This window comes from Salvia miltiorrhiza, chromosome 3 (genome assembly GCF_028751815.1).
Source record: "Salvia miltiorrhiza cultivar Shanhuang (shh) chromosome 3, IMPLAD_Smil_shh, whole genome shotgun sequence".
NCBI classification, from domain to species: Eukaryota; Viridiplantae; Streptophyta; class Magnoliopsida; order Lamiales; family Lamiaceae; genus Salvia; species Salvia miltiorrhiza.
In genome coordinates, this window is record NC_080389.1 from 9101767 (window position 1) to 9122396 (window position 20630).

A 20630-nucleotide genomic window follows, 5' to 3' on the forward strand; every position below is an offset into this window, starting at 1 on the left:
AAATTGTAGACTGATTAATAATCTTCTGACTTTGTTCTTTCATATGTAACTACCCAAAGTAATAGATTTATTAATGTGTCTCTTGATAATGAAGTAGTGACAGAAACAATATTAAATGGATATAGATTTCTTTATTTGTCTTAAATATATAATTTAATCTTAATACATGACTACTCAACACTGCCACATATTATATTTTAAAGAATATTCATATACTATTCATTTTGTATCTGAATATATCATTATTTAATTCTGAATTGAAATGGATATTTTACCTATTAAGCTATCCTAGGACTTTTGTAGTCTTTTGATTATGTCTCGGTTTTGTTACCTGCAAGCCCTCTCTTTAATGAATACTCTTTTGTTCAATTTCCACATATTAAAATGATTTATAATATATTATTTTAAATTTTATAATATAATTAATACTCCCTTTAAAGCCTTACTTGCTCTTAAATTTTTGTCCACAAATTAAAGCCCTATTCTTTTTTTTGTACTTTTTTACTCTTCTTTTTTTCCTATATATTTACTACATTTTGCCACGAATGGACTCACGTTAAAATACTTTTATCATTTTTATATTCTATATTTACTCCACTTTATCATTAATTGACCCACTCACAACACATTTATCACTTTAGTCAATTATTTTTATCACTTTAGTCAATTACTCTTATATTTCATTAGCATCATATTTTTCAGCTTTATTAGTCTCCGTGTCCACATCAAAGTGGGGCATTAAATCGTGGACGGAGGGAGTATAAATTTCTTCACAAAGGAATTTTGTATGCATGTACAATATATAATAGTAATAAATGCTACTCCCTGCATCCATGAAAAAGAATTCTACTTACCCCATTTTTATGTCCATGAAAAAGAGTCTCATTTAACTTTTTGAACCATCACATTATACATTTTCTCTTACATTTAATTATAAATTGTACTTTTATTCCATTTTTTAATTAAAAATGTACTTTTATTTTACTTTTTTGTACTAATAATACCCTTACAAATTATACATTTATCTCACTTACACCTACAACTTTAACAACTTTCTTAAAATTCGAACCGAACCCCAAATAGAACTATTTTTTATGGACGAAGGGAGTAATTCATACTAATCGCCTTTTAACAAGATAAATTCTGCCAAACATACCTGACCAATAAATTTGGCATTTAATATGAATCTACCAATAAATGACATGCAGCGATAAGGTACATATTCACATGCTATGATGAATTTAAATAATTACCTCTTTCGTCTCATGTTATTGACCTATTTTTCTATTGGATTATCCATTAATAAGGGACTCCATAAGAGCACCCGCAACGCGGGTACTCGAAGCATTACTCGATCATGCACAGCTCCTCGAGGATGGCGTTGCAGCACCTATTTCCTCGAGTACTACTCGAATGTTCGAGTAGTACTCGAGCCTCAAATAAAAAAAAAAAAAAATGTGATATTTAGGATTTTATAATTAATGCAATTTAAATTTGAAATAAATTGTGTTATTTAAATTTGAGCAATTAAATTTAAATAAAAAACATAAAAATCAAAACTAATATTATCAAGGAGGCTATCAAGGAACCCCAATGCAGCACTACCTACTCAATAACACAAACACTATCAAGGAGGCTATCAAGGAGGCTATCAAGGAGGTCCCAATGCGGATGCTCTAATAATAATTTTACATTTGATTTCATATATTTTCTTTATATTACAATTTTTTTTTAAAAAAAATATTCGTGCTCAAAAGAAATAGATGAACAATAATAAAAAATAAGGTATTAGTTTTTTAATGTGGTAGTTGGTATGAAAGACAATCAACAATACATTAATTTGATTATGTAAAATTAACATTTAACAACTTGCCATTGAATATTATATCACATATTGCCTGTTGTAATTGATATGGTCATTACATGTTATGTTTTCATGTTTTGTTACGTCAATGTACAAATAATCTCCTTTTTGGAAATTTTTTTTTTTGGAACTTTTTTTGCTTAATCATTCTCAAATAAAATGCCTCACACATGGTATAATAATTACAATTGGAGCTGCACTCCTCCTCGGATTGTATGACTTTTTTTTTTTCTTTATTCCTTTTAAAATAAGGATCTATAATGGATTAACATTTTAATTATGTAATAATTCGAACCCAGAATCTAATTGTTAGAAAAGAAATATCATACCAATTTGATAATTAAAATTTAATTAAATTTTAGTAATTATTTTTTAAAGAGTACTAAACTCTAACTAAGAAATTAAAGATTAATTAAAAAATAACTCTAACTAGAAAATTAATAAATACTCCAATTTTTAATCATTCTTCTCTTCAATTTAATTTACTATATCTTAGTATAAAGTTAAGATAATTAGTTTGAGTATACTAATCAAATGAAGGTTTACAATTATTTTTATATTTATTTTCCAAATTTTAATATTTCCTTACCGTGGTTAATTAATCAAGAGTTATGGTATATATATTTTTAAAAATATTCCAATTTTTAATAATAAATACTATTTCTTCCATCCCATAAAAATGTATTATTAGAGAGACAACACGAATTTTGAGAAACGTTTCGTAAATAATGTATTGAGTGGAGAAAAGGTCTCACCATATAGAAAGAATGATTGTGGTTGAATTAAGTGCGAGATCATGTAGAAATAAGTAGTTATTGTTAAAAAGAAAAAGTGAAGTCATGTCCCAAAATAGACATGATACAATCTTATGCTACAAATGAGAATAATAAAAATGATAAAATTCTTAAGAAACAGAGGGAATATTAATTTTGATTCATTGTAAAATACTCCCTCCATTCCATTATTATTGACTCATTTCTTTTAGACACCAGTATTTAAGACGATAAGATTGTAGTGTGAAAGTGTGTAAGAATGTATAGGGTCATATTATTTGTAGTGTACAATCATTACCGTGAATAAAAACAAGCTAATATTAATGGGACATCTCAATAAGAAAAACAAGTCAATAATAATGGTACAAAGGAAGTAGTTTTATTTTTATCTTTGGTGAGGATTTCTTTTAATACACCCTCGGTCTAATAAGAAAATATACATTTTTTATTTTAGTCTAACCGTATTATTTATCACAAATTATAATTTTTTTTTTGAAAAAATAGTGAATTTTGTTTCTCCATTCAATGACTATTATCTATTGAATATTTTTAAAATTCGTTTTATTGTAGAATGCTACTCCCTCCGTCCCAAACGAAATGTCCTGTTTTCCTTTTTGGGCTGTCCCAAACGAAATGTCTTATTTCCTTTTTTGGCAATACACTCTCTCTCTATATTAATATTTAAATAATTTTCATCAATCCATTTTATTTACTTTATACACATTTCTTAATCTACGTGCCGAAAAGAAATACTCCCTCCGTCCCAATAAAAGTGGCCACATTTCCATTTTGGGTTGTCCCATTAAAAGTGGCCACTTTCTAAAAATAGTAATATTAGTATTTAATTAAGCTCACTTAATTAAAATTAGGATTGTCTAATTAAATCTCATTTATTTACCTCTCTCACTCACCTCTCTCTCATTTCTCTCTCACTTATCATTCACCACACTCAACACCATCGACGCCGCTTCCTTCTTCTCCGGCGAAGAGCACCGCCGTCAGCCACGACCGCCGGCCACCCCTCGCGGCGTCGCCTGTCACCTTCTCGACTCTCTCTCTCTCTCTCGTCTCTCACCTCTTCTCCCTCAGAAAACACAACACCCTCGCCTGTCACCTTCTCAACTCCCTCTCTCGTCTCTCACCTCGTCGGCGGCGAGGGTTAGCACTGGTTTGGCCGTCGGAAGTCGACGAATCGGAGGGCGGCGCGGGTTAGCTCTTTGCCGCCGCCGCCGATTTGGGGCTAGGGCTTTTCCGCCGATTTGGGGCTAGGGCTTTGCCGCCGCCGTTGGCTGTCAGAAGTCGACGCCGCTTCATTTTTTGAAGATTTTCGTGGGATGGTTTTCTTCATTTTTTGAAGATTTTTGCAAGATTTGAGATGATTTGTGCTGATTTTTTGTTAAATTGATTTGGCTAAAAAAACCCCCTCATTTTTGTGGATGATTTCTGCCATCGCCGGAAGTCTGATTTGGGGATGATTTCAGGCGGCTGGTTCGACGGCAGATAGAGGACGGCGAGGGCCGACCGCCGGCGCCGGCGCCACTGTCACCGTCGCCCAAATGCAGTGAGAGGAAGAAGTAGTTTTAATTAAATCCTTAATTTTGGTGGACCACAATTAATTAAACATAACTATCTCCTTCTTAATCTTCGTGCCCAAAAAAAAGTGGCCACTTTTATTGGGACGGAGGGAGTAGGACATTTCGTTTGGGAGGGAGGGAGTACTATATTACATGAGGGATGGAGGGAGTATTATAATAGAAAAAAACAAAAAAGGAGACCCTCAATCAAACAACTTCGAAGTCTGTGGCGTCATTTGTCTATGAAAAAACTCATGTCTAATCCCTGCTTCCCAATTTCTGCAAATACTTAGACAATATCTAGAGAGAGAAAGAGAGAGAGATGGCGGACGCTGCAGTGGAGTTCCTGCTGAACAACCTGAAGGATCTCCTTCTCTACCACTCGCATCTCATCACCGGCACGAAGAAGCAGATCGAGACTCTGGAGATGGATCTCCGCCTCTTCAACGCGTTCCTCAAGGATTCGTTGAGGAAGCGGCGGAAGGACGAGCGCACGAAGGTTCTGGTGAGGAACATTCGAGATGTTGTGTACGAGGTGGAAGATGTGATCGACGCCTTCATCACTCAGGCCATGGAGAAGAAGGCGACGAGCTCCTTCCTCAAATTCTGGAAGCCTTCGGTCAATCTCCACGAAATTGGGGTAAAGGTGGAGGAGGTCAGAACCAAGGTCGAGAAGGCCAGGATTGACTTCGCCGACCTCAGCGTACACGATGAAGACAATTATGGAAAACCAGAGGTAATTTCCCCCATTTTTCCCTCTTTATTTCATCTTTGATCCTCGAATTGATTTCTTTCGGATATATGCGTTGTTTTCTCGAAATCTTGAGCTCGTAAAATATGAATTGTGAGAATAGGATGAGTGCTTTAATTTATGAAATATGATGGATTTGCTGTGGAAAATGACGGGTTTAAGAAAAGTGGGAATTTTCACCAGCGCGTGTAGGTCTGATCTTAGGATAACGAATTCGTTTAGTTAAGTGATGAATTAACGGTAAATCTTCGTAATTTGAAATTAATTTTTCAAGTAGAATGAGAAAGGAGATTTACTCTTTTTTTTTTTTGAAATGTTTTATTCTGTTTTTTTTTTTTAAATTATAAAATTTAACTAGTTATAAAATACTAGTAACCATATTCAATTAAAGATCTTGTTATTATTATTTTTTTGCAGTAGATCTTGTTACAATTTTTAATTTGATTTATGTTATGTGAAAAATGAAGTGAAAATATGAAAGTTACTCTACTTTAAAGTTTAAAGCAAAAACATTTACTCCGTATCTATCATCTCTTCTCTCTCCTCCTTTATCAATAAAACAAATTTTTAAATTCGTTTTTATTCCTTTTGTCATATTTTAATTCAGTTTTCTCGTTTTTGTTTTTGAGTTTTAGCTGATTTTTTTAGTTAATCCATCTTCAATTTTGTTAAGCGCAGGCTGTCTTATTTTTTTTATAATTAGAATCCCACCCTATTTACACGCATTCATCTATGTTGAAAAGATGTGTCTTGAATATATAAATATACACACCAGTGTTTTTTTTTGCGCCAAAATTTAATATACACGCAAGTGATTTTATTAATAGCAATTTTAAATACCTAAAAAAAGTTCAATACATTAAATTTAAATGAATTTAATACATAAATATATATGTATAATATGAAAATATGTACTTCCGTCCACAAATGAACCTCCTCCGAAAGCAAATTTATATCAAATTTTTATAGTTGAATTTATGAAACTATAATAGAGAACGCTAATTTAAAATGAGAATAGAAAACCATTTTCAACTCGTGAAGATCTATGGTGGGTGCATCATCTTGATAGATGAATGCAACACCTAAGTACGAATCTTAAAGTGAGATTTTATTTATTCATTTATTTATGCAAGCAACACCTAAGTACGAATCTTAAACTGAGATTTTTATTTATTTATTTATTTATGAATGCATAAATTTATCCGTAAATACATTAATTTTATAGGAAATTACATTATTTACAAGTTCACGCAAAATGTAGTTCTGCTCAGATGCTCAGTTTTCCTTTGCCAAGTTCTACACCTATTTTTTATTCTAATTTGTAGTTATCAACTATATTATGTGTTGGCCAAGCGGTGAGGGGTTAATGCCTAAGGCTAAAGGTCTTGGTTTGAGTCCCCTTTGGCGTAACCTACAAAATATTTTGAGTCTCAACTTTTAACACCCTTTTATTTAGTCCACTTATCATAGGGTAATTTCCTATTACAAGTTGACTATTTTCTTGAACTAGTTAGAATGCAGTAATCTTTGTAATTTCTTTGTAGTGTTGGTTAATAAATCAATGCGTTGATGTCCTGAATTTCAATTTTTCAAACAGGCTCGACCGCCAAGACAGAAAGACGTGGTCGGATTCAAAGATGTGACAGATGAGCTGATATTGCGCCTGACTCAAGACACCAACTATTTTGATGTGGTTTCTCTGATTGGTATGTTTGGATTAGGCAAGACAACGCTGGCATGGAAGATTTTCAATGATACAGCTATCATCTACAAGTTCCCTGTCCGTATATGGCTTCCCATCTCTCAAGAATTCTCAGACAAGGATATCTTCCTAGCAATTCTCAAAGAATTCACCACTGTAAACGATGACCTACGCCAGAAAGGCGACATGGAGATAGCCCGAATAGTTGCTGGCTATCTCGACACAGCAAGTTTCTTCATCGTCCTGGATGATGTTTGGAATCGAGCTGATTGGGACAGACTCCGTGTTGCTATGCCAGAGAACAATCACAAGGGTAAAATCTTGATCACAAGCCGTATTGAAGATGTTGGCACGTATGCTAGCTGCCCGAAACCTGCCATGAAGCTGCGTTTATTTAGACAAGACGAAAGTTGGGAGCTTCTCCAGCTAGAGGCGCTCCGCAAGCTAGATTGTCCTTCTGAATTGGAACATATTGGGCAATTGATTGCAAGAGATTGTGAAGGACTTCCTCTTGCAATAGTAGTTATTGGGGGCATCCTTGCTGCTAAATTTTCAGCCTCGGATCTGAGTGAAACGAGAAAGGCATGGGAAAATGTTTCCACGCGTGTAAGCACGTATCTTAATGAGAAAGATCCGGCTGACCGCATGAAGAAATTTATATCTTTGAGTTATGATAGGTTGCCTTACCACTTACGCGCGTGCTTTCTGTATTTGGGGGTCTTTCCTGAGGACTATGCGATTCCAGTGTCGAGATTGATCCGAATGTGGATTGGAGAAGGATTTATACAACAGAACAATGATCTTAGCTTGGAGGAATGTGGGGAGATGTATTTGGAAGATCTTATCAATAGAAACTTGGTCACTATTGACAAGATTAAACCTAATGGTAAGGTGAAAACATGCCGGATTCATGATGCGTTGCGTGATTTCTGCAGAAATGAAGCTGGAAATGAGAATGAGAATTTTCTCCAGGAGATCAAGTCGAACAACGGAGGCTTTGCGCCTCCGGTTTCCGACTTACATAAGTATCGTCGGCTGTCTATTCATTTCAATTGCTTGAAATTCATCTCTCAGAAACCCTTAGGTCATCGCGTTCGCACGTTTGTTTGCTTCTCCAAAGACGAATTCACCTTGCCGGCGGAGGACATTCCGCACCTCCTCTCGGCCTTCAAATTGCTCAGAGTTTTAGAAGTGAAACCGATGAGGCTCACCAAAATCAGCAGCCAAATGTACCAATTGATCCACGCGAGGTACATTTCCATGTCTTTGGATCTGTCGACTCTTCCTTCGAAATTCGGCCTGCTTTGGAACACGCAGACACTGATAGTTGACACTACGTCGCGCACCCTTGAAGTGAAAGCGGATATATGGAAACTGAGCCAGCTGAGGCATTTCAAGACGAATGCCTCAGCTCACTTACCAAAACCGAGTAAAGATAGCAAACACGGCGCAGAGCTTCAAACACTCGGCACGATTTCAGCTGAGAGCTGCACAGCCGAGCTGTTCGAACGGGCTTGCAATCTGAAGAAACTAGGCATCCGCGGGCGGTTAGCATTGCTTCTGGAAGGGAAGATTGGATCCTTTGACAGTTTGGGGAAGATGAAGTGTCTCGAAAAGCTGAAGCTAGTAAACGACGTACATCCTAAACCGATATCAGAAGGCCAACTGCGTGGCCTTCCTCAACCGTATCAATTCCCCTCTAAGCTTAAGAGCCTAACACTAGTTGCTACTTCCCTCAGTTGGAGTTTCATGTCCAACCTCGGCTTGCTGGAGAATCTCGAGGTGCTCAAGCTGAAGGATAAGGCGTTTGTCGGGACGAGTTGGAAGGCGGCTGATGGAGGTTTCCGGCGTCTTGAGTTCTTGCAGATTGAAGAGACGGATTTAACTTTTTGGGAGGCTTCACACCATCATTTCCCTAGGCTTAGGGGCCTCGTGCTCAAGAACTGTGAGAAGCTTCTTGCGATCCCGATTGGCCTGGCTGAAGTGGAAAGCCTGCATAGGCTGGAGCTGTACGTCTGTAAATCTGCAGCTCAGTCTGCAAAGAAGATTTACGAGGCGAAGATGAAGAAGAAGACGACGCAGGCTGAAGGCTCTGTGTTCAAGTACTCCATTTTCCCTCCTATTGATTGATCAATCTTGATTCTTGACAGGTAAATTTCTCTTCGTTTCACCTCTTAGGCTTCTTCAATATAAGTAAGTTAAAATACCGATAAAATGTTTCATTTCTTAAAGGATGGTTTACATAGTTTAGCTAAAAGTGAGGGTGTGCAATTGTTTTTTATGATTATTAAGTTACATTATCTTAAGATGGAAAAGGATAGAAAACTTATAATTTCACAATTTTTTCACTCTTTTCACATGTTATGTATAGTGGATAGTTTTCTCTGGGCAAGATAGAAAATTTTTCAATCAACCTTTTTTTCCTTTATTCACTCTAATTCAGGATAATAATATTATAGTGGTGTAATAATAATTTTCCATGTAAAAATTTGGAAAAAGAAAAAGTGGGATAAACTTTATTTAGTATTTTTCCATTTGAAATTTTAGAAAAATAAATATGGAATAGAAAAAAGTGGGGACAACTAAAATGTGATAAAATTTCTCCATTTTTTTTATCTCATTTTCTTATGATAAATTTGTAACCTAAGACCACACACTCTTAATACTTGTTTAGTTCAAGTAGAGGAATGAAAATGGAATAGAATCAAATAAAGGGGATAAATGATAACAAACTGTTCCTTTATTGAATGTTTGTTTGAAAAATGAAAAAGAATCAGTAGTAGGGGATTCCTTTCTTTTATTTCTCCTCTATTTTAGGGGGTAACAAATTGGGTGATTGAGTTACCTTCAAATAAGCGTAATGAATGAACTCATCCAAACCAATCAACATGTAATGGATTTAATTAATTGAATCTCTATTCATACTCCAAAAAAAATTCAACCAAACATGAGCTTAGTGTAAAAGATTCCATTAAATTTAGCCTTGTTTCTAATTCATGTTGATGTTTGCAGGGGTACATGCAAAGTTGTCAAGCTTGCTTGAACAATTGCTTCATTTTAATTTGCTCTACTCATAAACTGCTGCATCTCTTTAAATAATCTTAGTTCGCGCTGGGAGAAAAACGCTGCACTTGACTCTGTTCATCATGTTGAACTCGCCAAAAAAATTGCACGGGTTATGTTGATCAATAATCATTTGTTTAATTCATCAAATCATGTACTAATCGTGGATCGGATAATTTGTTTGTGACATCTAATTGCATTTTCATTGAGGTTCTCATTAATTTTCATGATATTTCATTCTTGTTTTTGGAAAAAACGAGATGGTAATTTTCAAATAGTGCACGGTGTTACGAATTGTGAAACAACGCAATAACAATACGAGAAATCAACACAACAAATTTACGTGGTTCGGCTTTTGAGAGCCTACATCCACGGAGGGTTAACCAACTCTTTTATTGCTTCTCACCGGAGAATTCACCGGAGGATCAGATTACAAAGTAAACGCTCAAGAAACACGACTGAGCAACGAACCCTAACTTCTTGCTACAGCTGAAACTCGACAGCAAAAGTAATCAGAAAGAAGTAGAGTAAAAATCAAGCTAACTTCGTAAAAGGAAGAAGAAAACTTTTATACAGAGACAGATACTAAAACGACGTCGTGCGTCTTAGTAGATCGTTATAACGATCCTGCTATTTTGCTATTAACACCTCCTGTCTTTGATAATAGCTATTCGACCCCAACAAAACTTAGCTTGTCTTCGTAGTCATAACCTTCACTCTACACACGGTGTTTCATGTCACACTAGTTTAGACAAGACAATGAAGATGTTTTTTTTTTTTTTTTTTTTTTTTTGAAGGGGACAATTAAGATGTTATATAAATATGATCTCATTTTTTTATTTGTAGATAATTCGTCACCTCATTTTTTCTGCGATCGGAAATTAACGTGGCACAAAAATGACGCCATTTTGTCATGATCTATACTAATAGAAAAAGAGATTTGGTCACAATTTGTGGATTGTCTATTTCACCCCTATTAAATTTTAGAGTGGATTTTGAAAATAGCCACTTTGGAATAGTAAATTTAAAAATTATCCATTAAGATAAAAACTTAAAAATTTAGCCACCTTATAACACTTAAAAAATTTAGAATACAACTAAATTTGCTATTACAATTTGAACTTTTGGTTCGCGGGCTCAAATCCTTCTAACTTCCAGTATTTATCTTTTTCATCTTTAAAGTGACACCGTTTGGGTTTGCTTTAAATAGGTTTTAACGAGGCTCGGGTCTCGTTTGCGCCTGTGGTTTCGAGGTTTTTCTGTTTTGTTTCTGTTTTTTTAATAAAATTATATTTCAACAATTTGAACTTTTGAAGATGATCGATTTTCTTTATGAAGAGTGAAAGCTGTAATAGAAATTTTATTAAAAGGAAAATAGAAAGAACAAAAACAAGTGAAAGCACCCGCGAGAAGCCACGAGAAACCGAAAAACAAACAAGACTAAGAGAACATATTTAGAGGATCATCCTCATCAAAAGGATTTTCGTCGTCTAGCATATCTCCCCATCTTTTAGAAACCACGGTCGACATAGCACGAGCAGCGTCAGAAGAAGAAGAGTGTATCACAAAATTTTGCATAAGTGCGCCTTCAGAATGAGCATGTTGCACTTTTTTCAAGAACTCCATTGGCGACGAAGAGTCAAGAACGGCTCCCTGCAAAACAGCACCAGCGACACGACCAGTTGTTTGTTTGTCCGAGGACATACCATTCTTGATTATACGGCGGAGCCGGTTCTTGATAGAGGAATCAGAAACCTTCCCCTTCTTGGAAGCCCCTTTCGGACGCCCACGACCGCGAATTATGGGGGGATCCTCCATTGTCGCCTTTCCTGGCGTAACAGTCAAAGCCATGTCTGTATTACTACAATGCAGAGTGTCAATATCAACCTGTGTATCTGACACTATAGTAGTTTCCACCGGATGCCGGGTAGTGTCATTCATCACCGGAACAATCTCCATACCAACAGACTTGTCCGCCCTGTTATCACCAACCGAGTGTTCAGAGACAACCTCATTATCCAACTGAACCTCAGCATCCAACGACTCCAGAGCAGCAAAGGGGTTGTGAAGGTCCACCTGCGCAGCATCAGATCTAAGATTTAGGGAACCAACGACTTCCTCCCTTGTTGAATCCAGGAAGGTGTCCATCTCGTCATCCCCAAGAGCAGAGTCACGATTCGAGGGGGTCAGGAGTCCACCCTTCTCATAAACAACCATCTGAAGAGAAGCCTCATAGCAGGCCTGTTTACGATCCACTTGTTTCCATTTGGAGCGATGTTGCTGAACAGGGGCTGGGTCAGTACCTTTGCCATTTGGTTGACCCTCAGTATCATTCATCCCCTCTTTAGATCTCCTGCAAGAGGTAGTAGCATGGCCAACAACACAGCAAGAGTGACAATAATATGGGAGGTTTTCATATCCGAATTCGAGAACAAAAACCCGATCCCCACATTTGACATCAAAAAAATCAGGCACAACCTTGGAGACATCCATCTCAACCAAAATACGCGCAAAATGACCCACAGAAGCATGAGCAGATAAACCATCAATAACAATTGGTGCCCCTACGTGTCTAGCAATACCAGAAAGTACCTCCGGATGCCAATACTCGTGAGGTAAATTAAAAACACGAATCCAAACTTGTGCTTTAGTGGATGAATCCTTGTATGGATCAAAATTTGGGACCCAAGTCTGCAAATGCAAGATGCCCGGACGTAATTTCCATGTATTTTTAGCGAAAGCCAGCGCCATATCTTCCGCAGAGGAGAATTTCAGGGTGAAGTAACCTTTACCCAGAGGAATAATTTCCCAAGATAAATCCGACTTCCATAACTGCTGTAACTCGACATGCAAATCAGCAGCAAAACGAGGACGATCCCCCTTGCGAAGGATAATCCGGCCATGCAGGGCATGAGAGAATGATCGCACTTGTCGTTGATGGAACCTTTCCGAAATGATAAGACATGGTTTATCGTTCACCAAAGAAGGCTGTAGCACCGTGAAGTCAAAGGCAGGAACATCAGCTTGCCGACTTCCCTTCGTCTGTTTGAGAGTATCCGCAAAAGATCGACTGGATTGCTGTGCTTTAGATTGACCCTTCCCTACGAAAGCACCGTCAAAAGAGCCATTCGGCTGAGGAGGAGGCGACACCTTCGGAGCAGACGGGGGGTCCATCGCAGGGTTTGGTAGAGTAGTAAAAGATTGAGGCTGCTTAGATTGTTTGGTGAAGATCCGCTCCGCAGGCAACGCACCAGTAGGCGGAGCAGCCACACCGGAACTTCGATCCAGAGAAGCGGTCTCGGAGTGCTCTCCTACAACCAAGGAGTAACGAGTAGTATTTGGGAGAAAATTGGTAGAGACGACCGGCAGATTGAGCGCCCCTCTGTCGCCCGGTGAACTGATTCCACCGGAAACCAAAGACAGCGGCGGGAACCAACCAACGCTCGAGGGGCCATTGCCGCCGTTTGACGCCATTGGACGGACGGAAGATCAGCGGCGTGAGGTAGTTTTTGGTGGGTCCATGACCGGTGAAGGAGCCGAAGATTGTCAGCCACCAGATCGGACCACCAAAAGATCGGGCCACCAGATCTTGGACACAAGAAAAACGCAGCCACCAGTCAACAGCCACCAACTCTACCTCCGACGGGATCCGACGCGACAAAGGAATCGCCGGATCCAGTAGCCCGCCTCAATCAGAGGTCGAGCATCATCTGCAACAGCTGGGAGCGTCGTCTGGATCTGCAATCTGCAAAATCGGAGCGGACAGCAGCGGTGACAGCGATCGGACGGCCCGCGCTGCTGCTGCTGCTGGATCTCTTCGACCAGCGACGCTGTTGATGGATCTGGATCGGACGCCGGCTTCGCCGGTCTTCGGCGGCGGCGGCAGACCGTTAGGAGAGAGATCACAAGAGATCGCGGCGGCGGCAGACTCTTCGGATTCAATTCAACTTAATTACACAATCAAGTAATGTTTATTTTCTGCCATTAAACGCCATAGTCTTATGAAGAGTGAAAGCAAGAATGTGACAATGTCAATTCAAAATAATTTCATTTTCATTGAATTATTAAAAAAAAAATCATTTACTTTCTTAAAAAAAACCTTAAACTTTTATATTATCTTATATCATTTTCTTCATTCAATGTATTTCATTAAAAAAATTAATTCATTTTAATTTTAAATTTATCTACAAGAATTATAAATTCACACTGAAAAATAGTATAAATTTTGGTGTGCTAAAAAATTAGGGGTGAGCAGCGGGTCGGACCCGGACCGACCCGGCGGATTTGATGGAACGAATTTTTTTTAAAATTGAACCGACCTAGACGAATTTTCAAAGATGACCGGCCCGGGACTGGACCGAACCCGAACATTGGTCCCGGTTCGGTTCGGGCCCAACCCGCCGAAATGTAATTTTTTTTACACTTAATTTTCGTATTTAAAATTAAAGAAATTCCATACCAACACATTAGATTACATAAATTGTTGCATGCACCATTCCAAATAACTAACCAACTTGGAACAACTATGCTCAAACAAATTTTAGGTGGTTGACTATCACGTTAAATTCTGAAGCATACATTAAATTATTTGGATTATTAATTCATTTTACACTATTAGATTAGAAGTTTATAATTTAAGTGAAAATTAATATATTTATTAATATTATTATAAATATATAAATTAAATTATTATTTTATAAAATGTATGGGTCGGTCCGGGTTTGGTGGGTTCGAGCGGGTTCAGACCTGGAAACTTCTTGGTCCTAAAAAACGAGTTTAAAATTATTTAGGACCATTATCTTAGGGCTATTTGCAAAAATAGACCACTATTTTCAGACTTGCAAAAATAGGCCAATTATTTTAGTTTTTGACATTTTTAGGCCACATTTGAGCTCAATTCAGCATTTATAGGCCACTTTTGGGGCCAAAATGTGGCCCAAAATAGTCTGATTGGGTACACATGTGGCCTAAAAATACTAAAAACTAAAATAATTGACCTATTTTTGCAAGTCCGAAAAATAGTGGCCTATTTTTGCAAATAGCCCTAAGATAATGGCCTTAAATAATTTTAAACTCCCTAAAAAACAGACTTGGATTGGACGGCCTATACATATTGGGTCGGTCCGATCTGCACCGAACCCGTCGGTTCGGGTCGGTTTAGCGGGTTCGGTTTGAGTTTGCTCATCCCTACTCAAAACAATCATCCAACTTCTTCAAATCTCCATTGTCTTCATCCGCGGTTATAAAATATACCTATATATCCATCTCAATTAAATAGACTTATTTTCTTAATGAATAAAATTTATTCATTAAAAGTTCTAGAAAATATTTTTTGCTAATATGCATAAAAAAAATAAGGTTTAGATTTTTTTTTTCTTTAGTAGAAACCTTAAATAAAAAATATATGGATATTTTTTATGGATATTTTAACTAGCTAATAATGATCGTTAATAAAAATATGTTAATTAAGATATTGATCATTGATTTGACACACATACAACTATAAAAGTAATCTTTATTTGAACAATTATAATATTAGTGAGATCTATGTTATGTATAAGTTAGAAAACTTATTAATGTTATGTTTTAAGTTATGAAAATATTACATTCTCTAAAAAAAAGTTATGAAATATTGCTAATTTTATTATAGTTGTATAATATAAAAAACATTCAACTTCAAAATCTTGATCACAAGCCGTATTGAAGATGTTGGCACGTATGCTAGCTGCCCGAGACCTGCCAAGAAGCTGCGTTTCTTTAATCAAGACGAAAGTTGGGAGCTTCTCCAGCTGGAGGCGCTCCGCAAGCTAGACTGCCCTTCCGAGTTGCAAAATATTGGGCAATTGATTGCAAGAGATTGTGATGGACTTCCTCTTGCAATAGTAGTTATTGGGGGCATCCTTGCTGCAAAATTTTCAGCCTCGGATCTTAGTGAAACGAGAAAGGCGTGGGAAAATGTTTCCACACGTGTAAGCACGTATCTTAATGAGAAAGATCCGGCTGATCGCATGAAGAAATTTATATCTTTGAGTTATGATAGGTTGCCTTACCATTTACGCGCATGCTTTCTGTATTTGGGGGTGTTTCCTGAAGATTACAAGATTCCAGTGTCGAGATTGATCCGAATGTGGATTGGAGAAGGATTTATACAACAGAACAATGATCTCAGCTTGGAGGAATGTGGGGAGATGTATTTGGAGGATCTTATCAATAGAAACTTGGTCACTATTGAGAAGATTAAACCTATGGTAAGGTTAAAACATGTTGTATTCATGATGCGTTACGCGATTTCTGCAGGAATGAAGCTGGAAATGAGAATGAGAATTTTCTCCAGGAGATCAAGTCGAACAACGGAGGCTTTGTGCCACCGGTTTCCGACTTACACAAGTATCGTCGTCTGTCTATTCATTTCAACTGCTTGAAGTTCATCTCTCAGAAACCCTTAGGTCATCGCGTTCGCACATTTGTTTGCTTCTCGAAAGACGAATTCACCTTGCCGGCGGAGGACATTCCACACCTCCTCTCTGCTTTCAAATTGCTCAGAGTTTTGGAAGTGAAACCGATGAGGCTCACCAAAATCAGCAGCCAAATGTACCAGTTGATCCACGCGAGGTACATCTCCATGTCGTTGGATCTGTCGACTCTTCCTTCGAAATTCGGCCTGCTTTGGAACATGCAGACGCTGATAGTCGACACGACGTCTAATACGCTACGTATTAATGTTCACGTTAGGGAGAACGCGAAACTCCGGCAATCCTTACGATCACGCAAGAAAGAGCTCAAACAAATAATTTCATAGCATGAGAAAAACAATTACGATCCCTTCTTCTTAAATAGAAGCTAGGGCAACAACTAATACTTGAAAAGCAAGTAATAAACCCTATTCTAATCCTAAGCTAATTGTGGCACTAACGGCCCACGAAAATAGAAGCAAACAATAACTAAAGAAATAATTAATCAAGAAAGCGGCTGGGCTTGCGGATCTCGCGACGAAGCCTGCTAGGAGCTAAACTGGGCTCTTCGTTGGGCTCATCACTTGCGGCAAGTTGGTCTTCTAACGATGATGTTTCACTAGGTAAGATTGTATCAACTCCCCCATCCTTTGAAACCACCTCGTCCTCGAGGTGAAATGCTGGAAAAGACTCCTTGAAAAAGTCGAGAGATTCCCACGTTGCAGCCTCGGGAGGAAGGCCGTCCCACTGAACCAACAATTGTTGCACCGGAATACCATCGCGGAAAATGGTGCGAGTAGCGATGACGACAAGAGGAGTCAAAGACGGAAACCCAGCAGAATCCACAGGCAAAGGAGTCAACGGAGGAGGATCGGAGCCGATAAATGGCTTGAGCAGAGACACGTGAAAGACCGGGTGAATACGGCTACCAGCCAGGAGGTCGAGACGATAGGCAACTGGACCAATGCGTGCCAGAACAGTATACGGACCAAAATAACGCTTGGCTAATTTTGGAACCGGCCGACGCGTCACTGAAATTTGTCGATATGGTTGTAGCTTAACCCAGACACGCTCGCCAACATTAAAAGAGACGTCGCGGCGGTGTTTATTGGCCTGCTGTTGCATTCGATTTTGGGCGGAAGTCAAGGAATCCCTCAAAGCTTGTAATAAGCTGTCACGCTCAATAAGTAATGCATCGAGGGCATCGACAGAAGTAGAGCTAGGCGTATAGCGAGGAATGATCGGTAGAAGTCGGCCGTACACAGCCTGAAAAGGGCTCATGGAGATGCTAGTGTGATAACTGGTATTATAGTGAAATTCGGCCCATCCCAAATATTCAGGCCATCGAGTGGGGTAATCGGAAATCATGGCGCGAAGATACTGCTCCAAGGATCGATTCACTACCTCGGTTTGACCGTCCGTCTGCGGGTGGTATGCCGAAGAGTGTTTGAGAGATGTGCCACTAAGCTTGAACAGTTCGGACCAAAACTTACTCATGAAAACGGGATCGCGGTCGGAGATGATAGAGGATGGGAACCCATGCAATTTGACGACCATATCGGTGAAAAGGCGAGCCACTTTACTAGCGGTGAAACCAGTTGGTAAGGGTCCAAAATGGGCAGCTTTTGTAAGTCGATCGACAACCACGAGAACGACAGAGTATCCATGGGATGCCGGTAAATGAGTGATGAAGTCCATAGTAAGCTCGTTCCAAACCAAGGCGGGTACGGGCAGTGGTTGCAACAGGCCGGCTGGAGCAGTTGTAAGAGACTTAACTTGTTGACATGTCACACAGGCACGCACAAAATCCTCGACGTCTGACAAACATGGATTTCATACCTCAATATCGCATGAATTGTTGTCATTCTCCCCCATAAATCGATTGCTAATATGTGTTTGTATCCCAATTTTGAGTTTTGTTGAGTTTTGATGCTTAGTGTAGCTTTTGAAGTGTTTTCAGGGCAAATCAAGAGTTAATTGGAGAATTGTGGGAGCATTAGAGTGAAGTATGTCTCGAGAGGAATCCGTGAGCGCGAACGGCGCCGGAATCAGAGCTCGGACGAGGGAGAACGGAGCCGACAAAGCCGGCTGCGCAGGACCCCACGGCCGCGGCAGCCGGCCGTGGCAGAAGAAGCCTGAACCGCGGTCCTGCCCGCGGCCGCGGGCCCGACCGCGGCCTCCTGCGCCCCGAGTACAGAACGTTTTTGAACATCGCCCGTGGTCCGAGCCGCGGCCGCGGTCCCCGACCGCGGCCTCCTCCCTTTCCAGCCACGTTCCCAACCGCGGTTCGTGCCGCGACCGCGGGGATAAGGCGGGGATCCGCCCTTTGGTGGGCCCAGACGCGAAATTTGACTCTAAAACCCCATTTTTTCCCCCTTTTTCTCTCATTCTTCATTACTCATCTTCTCCAACATTCATTACACACCAACCCTTCACTCCCAATCTTCCATTCACAACCCTAGCTCCATAACTACATTCAACCACCCATTTGAAGAAGGCATTGAAGAGGATAGAGGATTGAAGCAAGCTATTGAATAGGATTTGTTCTTTCTTTCTCTCTCTTTCATTTATGCTTCCTTTGTTATTGGGTATGTTATTGTTGAACATGATAGGCTAGTTTCTCTTTGATTTGGGGATTAGGCTAGATGATTATTGTAATGGATTGATTATTTGTGCTCAATATAAATCTTGTTTGTTCCTTTGCACTTTATCTTTTCAAACACTTGGTTTATTCTTGTATGGTTTGTTGGCCACATTCTATACATTTCTAATTTGCACTTTGAATCGGGAGAGGATAATTGCAATAGATAAGGTGTTTGAAACATATCAATTCGATAACCGGGAGGTTGAGAGTTGGGTGAGAGTATGTCGATCTTTGTGTGCTTTTGGGAGTTATAGGTTAGAAGTTGACCGGGGACGGCAACTATAACCCGTAATCTACCGTTCTAGTCGTCCGGGAGGGGGCTAGAACTAGTTGGGAGATCACTCTAGATAATTAGGTTCGTCAAGATTAGTATTGAGCTATAATTGAAGTCCTTTGCTTAACCATCGATGCCTAGTCCCTAAATCGTCTTAATCATCTTATTAATCCACTTGCTTATTTGGTTTTATTTGTCTTTGCACTTGTTAAGTAATTAGTAGATAATCAAACCAATCACTCCATCATTTAGTCTAAATAGCTATAGCATAATGACTTAGGATAATCACTAGATTGAACTACTAATCCTTGTGGGATACGACCTTGCTTCCATATATTACAACTACCCGTATACTTGCGGCGTGGTGAAAATATTAGCGAACAAGTTTTTGGCGCCGTTGCCGGGGATTAGTTTAGTTTCATTACTTGTGATATTTTGCTTCATTGTGCTTAACTACTTTAGACATTTTACTTGCTTTAATTTTTGTTTTCTATTTTAAGATTGTGATTTGACTCTTTGTTCTTGTTGGTTGATAGGTAGTGTATGAACACAAGGTCTAAGGATGCACCTCTTATACCTATAGACCTTGAGGTTGAAGCTTTTTGCCGACACAACAAAGCAAGAACAAGAAGAGATAGAGAGTTGGAGGAAGTTATGGCGGATAATCACGACTTAATCCGTCAACTCCAAAGGCAATTGGAGGACATGCAAGGGCAAATCAATGAGCAAGAGGCTCAAAGGAATGCACCACCACCACCACCTATTAGCAATATGTTCCAACCCATTGTCCAACAAGGAGGAGTGCATGCCCCGAGAATCAATGCCAACAATTTTGAGCTCAAGCCGGCCCTCATAAATATGGTACAACAAAACCAATTCGCCGGTCTTTCCCAAGATGACCCGAATGGACATCTTGGAAACTTCTTGGAGATATGCGGCACCATCAAGATAAATGGAGTTCTGGAGGATGCCATTCGACTTCGACTCTTCCCCTTTTCGCTAAGGGGCATGGCCAAGACATGGTACCAATCTTTAGAGGGTGGTTCCTTCACTACATGGGAGAAAATGGCTCAAAAGTTCCTTATCAAGTTCTTCCCTCCAAGTAAGACAATGAAGATGAAGAAGGACATTGTCCAATTTCATCAATTCGATGGAGAAACCTTCTATGAAGCTTGGGAGAGATTCAAAGAGATGATAAGGAAGTGTCCCAACCATGGTTTTGATCAAAACACCATTATTTGCTCATTCTATACCGGGTGTAGTGGTGAGATGCAAAGAGACATGAATGCATCGGCCAATGGAGCATTGTTGGAGAAAAGCCACGAGGAGGCCGCCCACATCATAGAGAACTTGGCCGCCAATAGCTACCAATTTCCGGGGGAGAGGACTATTTTGAAGAAGGTGGCGGCTACAACAAGCTCGTATCCGATAGCTCTTTTGACGGCTCAATTGACCGCCATGAATAGCAAGATTGATGCTATGTCAATATCAAGGGTAGAGCCCGTGGTTGAAGAACAAACTAGCTTCGAGGAT

At 39.1% G+C, this 20630-nt stretch overlaps 1 protein-coding gene and 1 non-coding gene across 2 annotated transcripts; one reads left to right on the top strand and one right to left on the bottom strand.

Annotated features, from left to right (window-relative positions):
• The first annotated feature begins 4389 nt into the window (after positions 1-4389).
• Positions 4390-9872, top strand: LOC131017408 (putative late blight resistance protein homolog R1A-10). Its single transcript, XM_057946162.1, has 3 exons — positions 4390-4947; positions 6560-8814; positions 9677-9872. Exons 1-2 carry the CDS (start codon positions 4534-4536, stop codon positions 8792-8794), a joined length of 2649 nt encoding a protein of 882 aa, XP_057802145.1. The 5' UTR covers positions 4390-4533; the 3' UTR covers positions 8795-8814; positions 9677-9872.
• Positions 9873-20210: 10338 nt separating this feature from the next.
• LOC131019293 (small nucleolar RNA R71) lies at positions 20211-20317 on the bottom strand. Its single transcript, XR_009100211.1, has one exon. It is a non-coding gene; the product is annotated as a small nucleolar RNA R71 (small nucleolar RNA).
• Positions 20318-20630: the final 313 nt, after the last annotated feature.